The sequence below is a fragment of the Sphaeramia orbicularis genome, chromosome 12, assembly GCF_902148855.1.
Source record: "Sphaeramia orbicularis chromosome 12, fSphaOr1.1, whole genome shotgun sequence".
Classification (NCBI taxonomy): Eukaryota; Metazoa; Chordata; class Actinopteri; order Kurtiformes; family Apogonidae; genus Sphaeramia; species Sphaeramia orbicularis.
Window position 1 is genome coordinate 13,705,860 of NC_043968.1, and position 16,881 is coordinate 13,722,740.

At 38.0% G+C, this 16,881-nt stretch overlaps 1 protein-coding gene across 4 annotated transcripts in view; it reads left to right on the forward strand.

Moving 5' to 3' along the window:
• LOC115429348 (disabled homolog 2-interacting protein) overlaps window positions 1–16,881 on the forward strand; it is a 423,964-nt gene that overhangs the window by 88,284 nt on the left and 318,799 nt on the right. The window contains exon 1 of one of the 4 annotated variants that reach the window (XM_030148693.1): window positions 13,492–13,747. The exons of the other annotated variants lie outside the window; for them this stretch is intronic. Coding sequence (XP_030004553.1) covers window positions 13,708–13,747 — 40 coding nt within the window. The 5' untranslated portion in view covers window positions 13,492–13,707. Of the gene's footprint in view, window positions 1–13,491; window positions 13,748–16,881 lie in introns of those variants that run through there. 4 annotated transcript variants of the gene reach the window in all.

Consider the following 16,881-nt stretch of genomic DNA (forward strand, 5'->3'; position numbering starts at 1 on the left):
TTATTTCTGCTTCTCCTATTCACATCCTTAATTCACGTCTACACCCGTAGTTGCAGCAGGTAAATACTTAAACCAAATTATACTACATTCAGCGTTATAAATCATTTTGTAATCATATTACTTTCATAGCCCTTCATAATTTGACAAATTAAATTCTTTTTGAAACTCAACAGTGAGCTACACAATTTCACTTCATCCTTCAATTCGTTCCATAGCTTGACACCAATAACTGAAACACTGTGATATTTAACGTTTGTTCTTACTTTACCTTTTTCAAACACAAACATCCCTCTTAAATTATAATGTCCTTCTCTTAACTTAAAAATTTTCTGAAAACATATATTGGCTTTTTAACATTTTTGCTTACATTTATGGGCATTTTCACATCATATGATACAAAATTCTTTCATGTTTCTTGCAATAAACGAGTTCTGAAGATTTTACTTTTGCCAATTTATGATTAATGGGTTTTTTTAATATTACAGGTGAATGAAATGGCTTCGACTAGAAGATCTTGCAAAAATAAGCCTGACGTATTCTGCTACATCTGCGGTGAATACACCATTGTACCTAACAGGAATCAAGTCACAAGTTTCATAAAGTGTACTTACCAATCTTATTTTGGTATTAAACTTGGTGACCAAGATCAAGTCACAAAAATGTAATCAATTTTGTGAGAAGATCAAATTTTTCAAAATCAAATTAGCAAAAAAACCTGACCTGATTGAGCAAAACAGATGTCATTTTTGGATTTAGCGGTGCAAAATGGTCCTAATTCAGTTGAAAAAACCGAGACAACTTGCAAAAAACATTTTTTTGTAACCCAGTGTGATCATTCATCATAGACACGATTTTGATAGAAGGGTTAATACATGTTCAAGTGTCACAGGGCCCTTTCAAGTGTGTGTCTGTATGCGCACACCTGGATGGTTTCAAACTGTGTCCCTCATCACAACACTACAAACAGTAACAAGGTCTGTGTTTTACTAAATTATTCATGGGTGTAAGCTCCACCTGCTCTTGTCCTTGTGTGACACAGGCTTTAAATAAGCAGCATGATGAATAAAAACTACCACAAGATGAATAGGAATCCAAAACAAATCAGAGAGCGCTCTCATCTCGTCTCATCTTTCGACTGAATAGCAAGAGGCTGCCTCGTCTCTTCTTTTGAACTCGACAAGGTTTTTGGCACAAACATGCTGGAGATGGAGACTGCTGTTATGCTCCCACCAGAACAACTACGCTTAATTTTACTGGAGTGAAAGTTTTTATTTTGGGGATGGAGCTTTGGAAAAGTTCCTTACTCTTGGTTATGATGTCAGGGCATATGCTGTCCTATTTTCCAGTTTTTACTTTGTCCATAAATATTTCCTCTAAAGCTGTAACACTGCGGATATGATTACATACAACTGGGTCGCTGACCAAAGGCTATTGAATGATTTTTACATGCCTTTATTACCCCCGCTAAGGAGGTTCCGCTTTCATCAGGGTTTGTTTGTTTGTTACCTCCACCAAGGAACGGCGGTTAGGTTTTCATCTGGGTTTGTCTGTTTGTCTATTACCAAGATAACTCAAAAAGTTATGGACGGATTTGGATGAAATTTTCAGGAAATGTTGATACTGGCACAAGGAACAGATGACTAAATTTCGGTGGTGATGGGGCTGGGGGGGTGGGGGTTGCTGATAGAATTTTTAGGAACTGTTGATACTGGCACAAGGAACGAATAATTACATTTTGGTGGTGATCGGGGGGGTGGGGGGGTGATGAGAGTGAATTTTGATGAAATTTTCAGGAAATGTTGATACTGGCACAAGGAACAGATGATTAAATTTCGGTGGTGATGGGGCTGGGGGGGTGGGGGTTGCTGATAGAATTTTTAGGAACTGTTGATACTGGCACAAGGAACGAATAATTACATTTTGGTGGTGATCGGGGGGTGTGGGGGTGATGAGAGTGAATTTTGATGAAATTTTCAGGAAATGTTGATACTGGCACAAGGAACAGATGATTAAATTTCAGTGGTGGGGGGGGGGGGGGTGTTGATAGAATTTTTAGGAACTGTTGATACTGGCACAAGGAATGAATAATTACATTTTGGTGGTGATCGGGGGGGTGGGGGGGTGATGAGAGTGAATTTTGATGAAATTTTCAGGAAATGTTGATACTGGCACAAGGAACAGATGATTAAATTTCAGTGGTGGTGGGGGGGGGGGTTTGATAGAATTTTTAGGAAATGTTGATACTGGCACAAGGAACAGATGATTAAATTTCGGTGGGGGGGTGGGGGGTGTTGATAGAATTTTTAGGAACTGTTGATACTGGCACAAGGAACAAATAATTACATTTTGGTGGTGATCGGGGGGTGGGGGGGTGATGAGAGTGAATTTTGATGAAATTTTCAGGAAATGTTGATACTGGCACAAGGAACAGATGATTAAATTTCAGTGGTGGGGGGGGGGGGGGGTGTTGATAGAATTTTTAGGAACTGTTGATACTGGCACAAGGAATGAATAATTACATTTTGGTGGTGATCGGGGGGGTGGGGGGGTGATGAGAGTGAATTTTGATGAAATTTTCAGGAAATGTTGATACTGGCACAAGGAACAGATGATTAAATTTCAGTGGTGGTGGGGGGGGGGTTTGATAGAATTTTTAGGAAATGTTGATACTGGCACAAGGAACAGATGATTAAATTTCGGTGGGGGGGTGGGGGGTGTTGATAGAATTTTTAGGAACTGTTGATACTGGCACAAGGAATGAATAATTACATTTTGGTGGTGATCGGGGGGGTGGGGGGGTGATGAGAGTGAAGTTTGATGAAATTTTCAGGAAATGTTGATACTGGCACAAGGAACAGATGATTAAATTTCAGTGGTGATGGGGGGGGGGGGGTTGATAGAATTTTTAGGAAATGTTGATACTGGCACAAGGAACGAATAATTACATTTTGGTGGTGATCGGGGGGTGGGGGGGTGATGAGAGTGAATTTTGATGAAATTTTCAGGAAATGTTGATACTGGCACAAGGAACAGATGATTAAATTTCAGTGGTGGTGGTGGGGGGGTTTGATAGAATTTTTAGGAAATGTTGATACTGGCACAAGGAACAGATGATTAAATTTCGGTGGTGATGGGGGTGGGGGGGTGGGGGGTGTTGATAGAATTTTTAGGAACTGTTGATACTGGCACAAGGAATGAATAATTACATTTTGGTGGTGATCGGGGGGGTGGGGGGGTGATGAGAGTGAAGTTTGATGAAATTTTCAGGAAATGTTGATAGTGGCACAAGGAACAGATGATTAAATTTCAGTGGTGATGGGGGGGGGGGGGGGGTTGATAGAATTTTTAGGAAATGTTGATACTGGCACAAGGAACGAATAATTACATTTTGGTGGTGATCGGGGGGGTGGGGGGGTGATGAGAGTGAAGTTTGATGAAATTTTCAGGAAATGTTGATACTGGCACAAGGAACAGATGATTAAATTTCAGTGGTGATGGGGGGGGGGGGGTTGATAGAATTTTTAGGAAATGTTGATACTGGCACAAGGAACGAATAATTACATTTTGGTGGTGATCGGGGGGGTGGGGGGGTGATGAGAGTGAATTTTGATGAAATTTTAAGGAAATGTTGATACTGGCACAAAGAACAGATGATTAAATTTCAGTGGTGGTGGTGGTGGGGGGGGGGTTTGATAGAATTTTTAGGAAATGTTGATACTGGCACAAGGAACGAATAATTACATTTTGGTGGTGATCGGGGGGTGGGGGGGTGATGAGAGTGAATTTTGATGAAATTTTCAGGAAATGTTGATACTGGCACAAGGAACAGATGATTAAATTTCGGTGGTGATGGGGGTGGGGGGGTGGGGGGTATTGATAGAATTTTTAGGAACTGTTGATACTGGCACAAGGAATGAATAATTACATTTTGGTGGTGATCGGGGGGGTGGGGGGGTGATGAGAGTGAATTTTGATGAAATTTTCAGGAAATGTTGATACTGGCACAAGGAACAGATGATTAAATTTTGGTGGCGATCAGGGGGGATGGGGGCGGGCGGGGGGGAGGTTGATGAAATTTTCAGGAAATGTTGATACTGGCACAAGGAACAAATACCGTACTTTCCGGACTATAAGCCGCTACCTTTTTCTTGTTTTCAACCCCGCGGCTTATACAGCGATGCAGCTCGAGTATAGATTTATACAGGCTAACGGCCACCGGGGGCGCTCTAGCAGGAAGCGTAAAAGTGAGACAGACAGATGGAAGAGGTGATGCAAAGAGGAGAAGATTTAATCTTAACTTTTAACAACCATTTTGCGTGTCATGCACAAACCCTCATCATGGAAAACACACGAAGAAATGCATATTTTACAGCTTTTAAGGTAAAAGTGATCGATGCGTCTGTCTAGGAAAGAAATAGAACTGCAGCACGGAAGGGCCATTGAGCAACAATGGAGGAGAGACTGAGAAGGAGTGTGACGGAGCCTTTCTGAGGCTGTTCAACTCCGACACTGAAGAAGACGACTGCAGTGGTTTAATGAGCAGAAGGAAGATGAAGACAGAGATCAATGACTTTTCTGGGTTTTTGAACCAGCCGTGTTCCTGCCGTTTTACTGCCGTCTTACAGACACTGTTAAAAAGCCATTAAGGTATGGAAATAAATATTTAAATAACACTGGTCAACAACAAATTGATTGTTTAAGTTTTTTGAGCTGATTTAGGATAATTTTGGTGTGCTGAATCCAAAAATCACATTAATTTTGCTCAATCAGGTCAACTTTCTGAACTATGCTACATATTGGCTTTTTAACATTTTTGCTTACATTTATGGGCATTTTCACATCATATGATACAAAATTCTTTCATATTTCTTGCAATAAACGAGTTCTGAAGATTTTACTTTTGCTAATTTATGATTAATGTTTTTTTTTTAATATTACAGGTGAATGAAATGGCTTCGGCTAGAAGATCTTGCAAAAATAAGCCTGACGTATTCTGCTACATCTGCGGTGAATACACCATTGTACCTAACAGGAATCCTGTTAGAAAATGATTTTTTTTTTCTCTTAAAACCAATTTTGGGTGAGAACTATATAAAAAATCAACTGATAAAGTCACAAAAATGTAATCAATTTTGTGAGAAGATCAAATTTTTCAAAATCAAATTAGCAAAAAACCCTGACCTGATTGAGCAAAACAGATGTCATTTTTGGATTTAGCGGTGCAAAATGGTCCTAATTCAGTTGAAAAAACCTAGACAACTTGCAAAAAACTTTTTTTTGTAACCCAGTGTAATCTCTCTGTTAACCATCTTTCTGTGTAAATATCTCATGTCACAACGTGGACACCTGCGGCTTATAGTCAGGTGTGGCTTATATTCCGGTGCGCCTTATAGCCTGGAAAGTACGGTAATTACATTTTGGTGGTGATGGGGGGGTGGATTTTGATGAAATTTTCAGGAAATGTTGATACTGGCACAAGGAACAAGTGATTAAATTTAGGTGGTCATGGGGGGGCGGTTAGTTTGTTTGTAAAGTAAGTAAAGTAAATTTTATTTATAGAGCACTTTTCACAGACAGAGTCACAAAGTGCTTTATCAATTCAAATCAGAATCAAATTAAGTTTACAGAGACCCAACAGAATCCTTCAGGAGCAAACACTTGTGATTGGTGACAGTGGCGAGGAAAAACTTCCCTTTAACGGGCAGAAACCTCGAGCAGACCCAGACTCCTGAAGGATGGCTGTCTACCTTGACCAGTTGGGGTTAAAGAGAGAGAGAGAGAGTAAAGGAGGAGAAAAGAGAGAGCGATAGAGATATTGAGAGACTGGGGGGGGGGGGGGGATGACACATGGAGTACGTTATGATGAATACATAGAGTGTAATCAGTCTGTGGTGGTCCTGGGTCAGGTGGGAGACTAAAAAGCCTTTTTGAACAGGAGGGTTTTAGGTGTTTCTTAAAGCTCTCTACAGAGTCCATGGACCGTAGGTGTAGAGGCAGGTCATTCCATAGACATGGTGCCACAGCTTTAAAAGCTTTGTCTGTCTGTTAGCAACATAACTCAAAAAGTTATGGAAGGATTTTGATGAAATTTTCAGGCAATGTTGATACTGGCACAAGGAACAGATGATTAAATTTGGTGGTGATTGGGGGGGTGGGGGTGGGGTGGTGAGGGTGAATTTTGTTGAAATTTTCAGGAAATGTTGATACTGGCACAAGGAACAAATAATTAAATTTTGGTGGTGATCAGGGGGGACGGGGGCGGGTGGGGGGGGTTTGATGTAATTTTCAGGAAATGTTGATACTGGCACAAGGAACAAATAATTACATTTTGGTGGTGATCGGGGGGGTGGGGTGGTGGTAAGGGTGAATTCTGATGAAATTTTCAGGAAATGTTGATACTGGCACAAGGAACAAGTGATTAAACTTAGGTGGTCATGGGGGGGGGGTTAGTTTGTTTGTCTGTCTGTTAGTAAGATAACTCAAAAAGTTATGGAAGGATTTTGATGAAATTTTCAGGAAATGTTGATACTGGCACAAGGAACAAATGATTAAATTTTGATGGTGATCAGGGGTGTGTGTGTGTGTGTGTGTGTGGGGGGGGGATGCGACTGATCTGCCTTGGTGGAGGTCTGCGCTCTCCGAGTGCTTTTCTAGTTTACATTTATGCATTTGGCAGATGCTTTTTTCCAAAGTGATTTACAAGGGAAGATTAACAGTTAAGCTCTCTCTCTCTACTTCTTTTGTAAAGCACCTTAAAACAACCACAGTGGACCAAAGTACTTTACAGAAGAATACATAAAAACCAAAATAAAAGAGTGAAATACAAGAATAGATTAAAAACATAAAACAGCTGTACAATTAAAAATGGTATCGTACAGAAGAATAAAAAAGCAAAAATGATAGAATAAAATACAAGAGATTAAAAAGACTTAAAAACAGCTGTACAGTTAAAAACAGTATTTATTCTTAATGTTGTTGTTGTTGTTTTTTTAATATATCTTACCTTTTTTTTTTTTTTTTTTTGCTATGAAGTCGTGCTTGCCACTATCTAAATGCCTGAATGGTGTTTCTTACATTTCTGCCAGTCTATCTAGTTTACGCTACCAGAAAAGGATCAAATAATGAACTACTGTTTTATCGTTGTGGTGCCTTCCCTCGTTTGAGGAATTCATGTTATCTCAACTGTGATAAGCTGTAACCTATGAATCACATGGGTTTGTTAAGATAGGAATGTTTTCAAGGTGGCCGTGTGTCATTGGTTTGTGATGCACTGTAAACAAAAATGTGATTCAGAATTGTGTCCCTGAACTATTTCAAGTTTCGTGCGGAACGGCTCTAAAGTGGAAAATGCTAAACGTGAACTTTTTTGTTGAAACAGTTCAGTTACAGACTTTTTTTTAAAACTTTTGATATGTTAAATTCAGAGTTGTGCAAGTTACTTCCAAACTGTCATACATTACAGATTACTTGTTACTCTTATTTAAAGTAATTCCTTACCTTACAATATTACTGTCTCCGAATTGTAATGCGTTACATGACTCCTGTATTACTTTATAGTTACATACAGACTCTTGTCATAACCACCCCACCCCCCCAATACAAGAGATAGGAGAGCCTTGGGATGCATAAATGTGCGTCCCAAAGTACATGTGGACGGATAGCTCAGAAAGTAACGCAATGTTACGTCGCAACGTCTGCGATGTTTGAATCCCAGCAGGAACACTTGCATTTTTTTCAACATTTTACATGTTCAAACAGGGGGCACCGGTAGATTAATCCACAATTGACAAAAAATTCTGACTAATCACAGAAACGTTAGCTTCCCTTGTCATTGCTGATCACAGGGATCATGCTAACTAGCTTCTGTAAAGCAGGGTTAGGGCTAGTAATGAGCATACGTCCATGTGGACAATGGACTGTCTTCTGCCGTCTGCACCCATTGGCTGAACACCAACAGGAAATAGAACTTTGATGCTGCATTTTTGATTCCTTAAGGCAGGGGTGTCAAACTCATATTAGTTCAGGGACACATACAGCCTAGTCTAATGTAAAGTGGGCCATATAGTATAAGAACTTATAAATAATGTCAACTCCAAAGTTTTGTCTTTGTTTTTGACTGAAAAAAAACTAAAATTCCATAATGAAACTGTTTACGTCTACGGACTGTACTTGAATATAACCTAAACAAATATGAACAACCTGAAAATTCTTAAGAAAAATACGTGCAATTTTAACAATATTGCACCTTAGTTTATCATTTATACATGTTCATTACAACTTACAGATCACAGTGGATCTACAAATACACAAAACATGTAGTAAAAGGCTGAATATTGTTAAAATTCCACATACTTCTATTAAGACATTTCAGGTTATTCACATTATTGTAAAAGACTAGTCTGTAAATGTAAACATTTTTGTGTTATTTTATTTTTTTACACTAAAACAAAGAGAACAATTTATGGTTTTCATTATTTATAGGCTATTATGATAGTATTTTACTGGTCTGACCTAAAATGATTTTAACATCATTGGTTGGTAATATCTTGTCTGATTTTTGCATTTCACAAATTCATCCCACGGGCCGGATTGGACCCTTTGGCGGGCTGGTTTTGGCCCCTGGGCCACATGTTTGAGACCTGTGCCTGAAGGCCTCATGGTCTTCCTGTTTGTTTGTTTTTTTTCATTTCAGCACTTAAATTATGGGTGAATAGTGTGTTGTAATGCAAGCACTATTGAACATGTACCGAGTAAAATACTACTGAAAATTGATTTAGTAATGCCTTACACTACTGGGTTACAGCAAAAAGTAATCTGTTACTGTAACTTATTACTTTTGTAATGCTTTATTCCCAACACTGGTTCAATGTGAGTGGCTGTAACTTCCAAAGGGCATGAGATGGTTTTAGATATGAGAAACACAGCCACATTTTAACATTTAATAGGTTCTAAAAGGTAACAGGAACAGCAGAACTTCATTACCTCCACCAAGAGAGTTATGTCATCAGGTCTGTCTGTCTGTCTGTCTGTCTGTAGCATTATGCACAGGTCGGGCATGGGCCAAGGACGAACCCCTTAAATTTTTGAAGCCGATCCATAAAAAAGGGCGGTGGCTGGAATTGCTTTGACTTTCTTAAACATCTGAGGGCGTCAGGCCAACATAGAACTTGAAATGGTAGCAGTCAGTTAAACACACTTTCTCCCTCTAGCTATCTTTCAGTCAAAACAAAACTAAATCAAAACAAAAACTAGCGTTGATTGCTGTGCATTCCAGACACACCACTTCAGTTCCCAGTTGACAATGAACGCCTAGAACATGTACACTGTCGGACACCCACAGGATTTCACTAAAAGACAATTAACCCTTTCATGCAGGAATAATGAGAACCTTGATCAAAATTTATTTTCATGAGTGTTTTTATTTCTCTTTAGGCATGAAAAAAAAAATGTGATTGAAAATTTTGTTATGAATCTATTTTTCATGGCGTTCAAAAAATGTCCACTCAGTTTGACACCATGGATTTCATTTTTGAACCAAAGAAGCATGTATTTACTGATAGATCATGTGAAAACTATGAAATAACAACACTTTTAATGCAGCTAATCTGATGTTTTCTCACATTTTAACATACTCTAATACTAGTCATTACTCACTTCATGGAGATAATATGCAAAAAAAACCAAATAAACCTTTATGTAAAAAAAAAAAAACCCCAAACGGTTTAATAATAACGACAAGCAATTGATTTACACTCAAACATGTTACTGCAGATCAGATTTATCAAGAACAGCAAAGTTACTGTAATAGTGTAAATTGCAGTGTACGGGATGGTGCATAAGTGTCCACTGTGTCGGCTGATATGGAACTAAAACAACAAACCCCATGAATATATAAGACAACAGCTGTAGAATAACTGTCCACTGTAGTGACCACTATGCATGAAAGGGTTAATTACAATCAATCAGTTACAGTTTTATTCATGTCCTTTTTACTAAAGTATAGTTATGTTACTTCATTTCAGCCTAGTACAAAGTTGCAAATAATGTTAAGTGTTAACTTTGGAGCTGAGATACAACACAGTGACACATGACCAAATAAAACATAGCATTACACCGGATAAATTACTGATTTTGCTTTATTTTAACTATTATAAAACATAGACTAGTCACTTTCAGCTGATACAATGTTTACAAATTGAATAATACACTTCCTGGACAAAACAAAACAAAAAGTTTGACATGCATTATTTTCTTGGACCACCTTTAGCTTTGATTACACTGGTCAACAACAAATTTATTGTTGAAGTTTTTTGAGCTGATTTAGGATAATTTTGGTGTGCTGAATCCAAAAACCACATTAATTTTGCTCAGTCAGGTCAACTTTCTGAACTATGCTACATATTGGCTTTTTAACATTTTTGCTTACATTTATGGGCATTTTCACATCATATGATACAAAATTCTTTCATATTTCTTACAATAAACGAGTTCTGAAGATTTTACTTTTGCCAATTTATGATTAATGTTTTTTTTAATATTACAGGTGAATGAAATGGCTTCGACTAGAAGATCTTGCAAAAATAAGCCTGACGTATTCTGCTACATCTGCGGTGAATACACCATTGTACCTGTAACAGGAATCAAGTCACAAGTTTCATAAAGTGTGCTTACCAATCTTATTTTGGTATTAAACTTGGTGACCAAGATAAAGTTTGGGCGCCACACATGGTTTTGCAAGTCATGCATCAAATTTTTCAAAATCAAATTAGCAAAAAAACCTGACCTGATTGAGAAAAACAGATGTCATTTTTGGATGTAGCGGTGCAAAATGGTCCTAATTCAGTTGAAAAAACCTAGACAACTTGCAAAAAACATTTTTTTATAACCCAGTGTTATAGGACAAATTAATAGTGGAACTGTTTATTACACTCAATACTAGTTTGTCACAATAAATGTCACAACATGTCTTTCCTTCCAGAGTTGGGAGAGTCAGAATGCTGCATAAAGTCTTCTCCATCATATCACAAAGAGCCTCATTAATGTTAAGATCTGGACTATGACTGTTTTGGCCAATGTGTGAAAATAAGGCCTTACAATCCTGATGAGCCAAAATGAATTCTAACATTGTCCAATCTTTACTCTCTCTATGAAACTGGCGATTGTTCAAGAAATGAGAAGCTACTCACTGCATAAGTTAGGCTTAAAGAGCTTTCAGCTGAAACATATTAGTCGGTGCAGTAATTATCCAATGAAAGCAGTTCTATACTTAGTTAAATCAGGGTGGTGACTTTTTTTGACCAGGCTGCGTATCTGTTAACCTAAGTTGTGGTTTGTTTGTGTTTTTAAAATATAGAAGATCAGGAAGAATAGTTGAATATTGGTTTCATCTGTGATCATCTAAATGTATTTTTGATCTAATCTGGACATGTTGTATAAGTGCACTGCAAACAAGCCTGTACAAAAATAAGAAAATTAAACTCATTATTGGGTTAAAATGTCTTATTTCAAGTAGAATTATCTGCCAGTGCAGGAAGAAAATGACACTTAAGTTTTCTTAAAATAAGAAAATAATATCTAAGGATTATAGAAGTTTTGGCTTTTTATATTAAATAATTGTCTTGATTTGAAACAGTATGATGCAACAGTTTTTCAGAGGAATTTTTAACTTTTTTTTTTTTTCTTTTTTTTTGTTTTAAATATATTTAATATATTTGGTCTTATGAAGATATAATGACTGAATAGATATGTATGGGCAAAACTGCATAAAACAAGTAAAAATGTCTTGAGGGCAAACAGTTCCTGTGTCTGCTAAACTCATCCCCCATTAATATACCTTATTTTGTTATAAATATTGCTTAAAATTAGTTGTAATATCTCAGTGGGGTAGCTCAAGATGAACATTCTTGGAACAAGTCAAATAATCTTGACAAGGTTAAGTCTCAATAAGTAAATAAATCTAAAAAAAAAAAATGTTTTCAAGATAACTATGCCAAATTCAAGTCGGTTTATCTAAGTCAGATATTCATTTTTTGCAGTGTGTTTATTAGTCTAACTTGTTTCTACAGATTGGTTGAACTGTATGTTCCAACTAGTGTGTTGAACTGACGTAGAAACCCAGCTTTTGGAGTTCGTCCACTGCTGCCACAAAGTACCAGTATCGGCTGCAGTACACTATAAGTCAGGGGTTTCAAACATGCGGCCCGGGGGCCAAATGCGGCCCACCAAAGGTTCCAGTCCAGCCCGTGGGATAATTTTAGTTCAGGTTCCACAGACAGACCAATATGATCTCAAGTAAAATAATAACATAATAACCTACAAAAAATAATGACTCCATATTTTCTTCTCGACTTGATGTAAAAAAAAAAATTACATTGTGCCTATAAATAATGATAACTTCAAATTTCTGTCTTTGTTTCAGTGCAAAAAATAACATTAAATTATGAAAATATTTACATTTCCCAACTATCCTGTGACAATAAAATGTGAATAACATGAACAAATATGAACAACCTGAAATGTCTAAAGAAAATTAAGCACAATTTTAAATGTTTAGTGTCTTTGTAGATCCGATCCATAATGCACATGTAGAAATGATAAGTTGTGGCATTGAGAAATTGGGGATAGGAGTACATAAGTTTTTACTTCTTCCTACTCCTTTTCAAGCATGTATAATTTCATTTAATTTGTTTGTTTATTTATTTATTTATTTATTTATTTATTACTAATGTTATTTATTTATTTATTTTGTTGTTTGTTTGCTTATAATATTTATGTATCAGTACTTTTATTTTGTTGGTTGATTTTTGTTTTGATTTCACTGTCGACATGTTCAAAATAAAGATTTAATTCATTCATTCATTCATTCATTCATTCATTCATAATATTGTTAAACTTGCACTTATTTTTCTTAAGAAGTTTCAGTTTTTTCAGGTTATTCACATCTTTTTTGTTTGGATAGTTTATAAAAGTAAGTATTTTCATCATTTAATGTGTTTCTTTGCACTAAAACATAGACAAAAATTTGGAGTTGTCATTATTTATAGGTTATTTTGTTATTATTTGACTGGTCCAGCCCACTGCAGATCAAATCGGGCTGAATGTGGCCCCTGAAAGAAAATGAGTTTGAGACCCCTGCTATAAGTTGATAATTTCTTCCGGCCGTTCTAATGTTTTTCAAACTGATGTTACTAATGCGTCTTTGTGCGCAGGGAAAAATATGCTGAGAGCGTAAAACTGATCAAAGTGGAAACATTCATCCGTCGCACTGCCACAACCCCATCCAGCCGTATCTCTCACTCGCCACCGCAACGTGGAAACTGCTGCTCTCTCTCCTCCCTCCCATTCTGTGCTCCTGGATACTCTCTCTCTCTCTCTCTCTCTCTCTCTCTCTCTCTCTCTCTCTCTCTCTCTCTCTCTCTCTCTCTCTCTCTCTCTCTCTCTCTCCCCACTTCTCCAGAGAGGGGCTCAGTCAGACAGATGTAACACAGCGGTAGAAGGCTGAGCTGAGCTGAGCTGGCAGGCTGCAGGGGCCAGACCAGAGCCAGCAGCAGCTCTGACTGGAGAGAACAGCGCAGAGAAGACGGCAGCGGCGGCGGAGGACATAAAACAGTAGTTGGAGTAATAGTTTGCGGTAGTTCAGATTCAGAGCTGACTTTCCTCAGGATATGGGTGTGCTGATCCTGATGTTTATCACCCAGCAAATCTAACATGGACCCTGACATGAACACCCATCCAGCGGCACAGAATGGTGAGTGAGCAGTGGAAGCAGCAGCAGCAGCAGCAGGGTGGGAGGAATAGATGAGAAATGAGAGTGATACTGTGGAAAAAAAGTTACAAGGCATGTTAGTGAACAAGGGAATTGGGTCACATGGTTTTCCTGTTAGCTCTCTACTACTACAACTATGCTCTCCATTTGGCACTTGAGCTGTTGACTATAGGCCCTCTGTGGTCAGATGAATAAGACTTCAGTCCTGTTTTGTTGGGTGGGGTGGGGGGGTCAAGGGGTGAGGGGTGTTACACGGCAATGTGATGAAATCAACAGCTTGTTCCTGGAGAAGTTTTGTACTGGTAACTTTTCTTCATCACTTTTACCAGAGGTTTTTGGTAAAGAAATTGTAAAAAAAAAAAAAAAAAATTGTATGTTGAACGGACCCTGTCTGGGATGGATTGTGTTGTTGTGAGCTTTGTAGAGCAGGAGACTCTCATGTTGCTCTTTGAATGGAGTAATTAAATGTGGCATATGTGAGGACTGTGGGTGTACCATTTCTGTTCAAAAGCAGCGAGATAATTTGGTGGTTATGTGAATCCGTATATTTGTACACTGTGTAGTGGCGGAGGCATGTGGGTGTTGGTGTGAGAGACACAGAGAGGCATGAAAGAATGAAAGTGGGAGACAGGGGGAAAGAGAAAGGGGAGAGACAGAAAGAGAAAAGAGTTATGTATACAGATAAATCCAGGGGGATCTGGACTGCACTGTAGGCCAGTGAGACTGCTCACTCTTTCTCTTCCCCCTCATTTTTCCACTGCTTCTGTTTTTTTTTTTGTTTTTTTTTCCTCCGCTGCTCCAAATGTTATAGCCTAAACTGGATAGCTGAAAAGCCCAGAGAATGGTGTGTTATTAACTAGGCCAGAAACGACGATGTTTTGTCTTCACGGCTGATGGGAAGGACTGTGCTTGTGCTGCTGATGAAGAATGTGGTTAAAAGAATGAGTCAACAGAGAACATATTTCCAAGAGACCGTAGTTGCTCCTCGCCAGTGCCTAAGCCACACTGCTTTATGCACTGGGCTGTCTGCCATAGGGAGAAGGAGAGACAAAGAAAGGAGTGAGAAAACTTTCTTGAGGCTAAAACGGCATCCTTCGTATACTCTGCTCCTGAGACTTGAAACACTCTTTAGCACTCTGATCAAACTAGGTGAGAACGCCAAGCTTGTTTGTCACCTTCACGGTAGCGTTTCATGACCGCCGCTCTACCTTAACCAGTCAACCTGACTTTGCTGATGCAGGCCGCCTCATAGGATCCCTTATTCAACACTGTAAAAAAAAATCCTGTAGTTTTTATGGGAAAAAAAACTGGCAGCTGTGGTTACCAGAACAATACTGTAAAAAACACATCCAACTGTGAACACATTTACGGAGTAGCATGTAGATTTAACATTTTAAACATGTAGATTTCAATGGTAAATGGGCTGCACTTATTTAGCACATTTTCTACACCCTCATTGTGTCCAAAGCACTTTCCAAAACCACCAGGTCCAACTGGGAGCAATTTAGGGTTCAGTGTCTTCCATGGGCCCTGCGATGAACTGGCGAAATGTCCAGGGTGTACCCCGCCTTCGCCCCTATGTAACTGGGATAGGCTCCAAGCAACCCCCGTGACCCTAGTGAGGATAAAGTGGGTTCAGAAAATGAATGAATGTCTTCCATGGACACTTTAACATATGGACGGTAGGAGCCAGGATTCGAACCACCAACCCTTCGGTTATTGGACGAGCCGCTCTACCAACTCTACCAACCCATTAATTTACAAGTTTAAAATGTTAAATTATTAAATGTTTACTTTTTTATTACTTAAAAAAAAAAAAAAAAAAAAAAAAAAGCAAATAAGCCGTTATTTCAACATTATGGTCTTGCAATTTAAACGGCACCGCATTGTTTTTCAGTTTACAGTTTTATTTTCTAAAAACACTAGAAATACAGAATTTCTACATACAAATCTGGTTTTGTTCACATACTCTTCCTGTCAAAACTACAGCTATATTTGATTCAATTGTTAACACAAAAATCTTTTCAAATAAACAACTTTGCATTGTATTGTCACTTACAGTTTTTTTATGTTGCAATTTGACAACTTTTTGGTGTGAATTCTGCAGTCATTTTTTTTTTTTTTTACAGTGCAGGGGTGTCAAACTCATTTTAGGTCAGTGGCCACATTCAGCCCAATAGGATCTGAAGTGGGCCGAAGCAGTGAAATAATTAGTGAAAGAAGTTAAATTACACAATGAGAATGTTTACATCTACAAAGTTTTCTAAAAAATGTGAATGACATGAACAACCTGAAATATCTGAAGAAAGTTAAGTGCAATTTTAACAATATTGTACAGATCACAGTACATCTACAAATACACAAAACATTTACTTTTTTTTTTTTTTCTTCTTCTTTTATGGGCTCAGCTGGCTGACAGGCAGCTGTCTGTACCGATAAGGCAGCAGCCGACACCAACTGTACTCCCAGTCATCATTGCCCATTTTTCTGACACCTTTGCTTGTGTATCATCTTTTATTTGGACATTTTACCAGGGAGTATCTCACACTACTTTTTTTTTTTTTTCTCCACACAAAACATTGACTAACAGGCAGAATATTGTAAAAATTGCATTGACTTCTCTTCAGACATTTCATAGCTTGAAAATGTAAGCATATTCATGTAATGTTCTTTTTTTTTTTTTTACACTAAAACAAAGAGGAAAAATTTGGAGTTGTCATTATTTATAAGTTATTTTAATGGTATTTTACTGGTCTGGTCCACTTTACATTATATTGGTTTATATGTGGAACATGAACCAAAATTATTTTAACACCCTTGATTGTTAATATCTCAGTGTAGTTTTTTGTATTTCACAAATTTATCCCATGGGCCGGATTGGACCATTCGGTGGGCCGGTTTTGGCCCACAGGCCGCATGTTTGACACCTGTGCCTTATTCAGTATAAGTAGAAAATCCAAAGGAGAAAGGGTAATGATCTGATATCTTTTGGTTATATTCTCACCTCGGGACTGCAAGCCTTGGGAAGAGTTCACCCCTCTTTAGGCATCAATTTTCACTCTAACACAGTAGTTAATGTAGTTGGTCATATATTTTTATATGCATAGTATGTATTT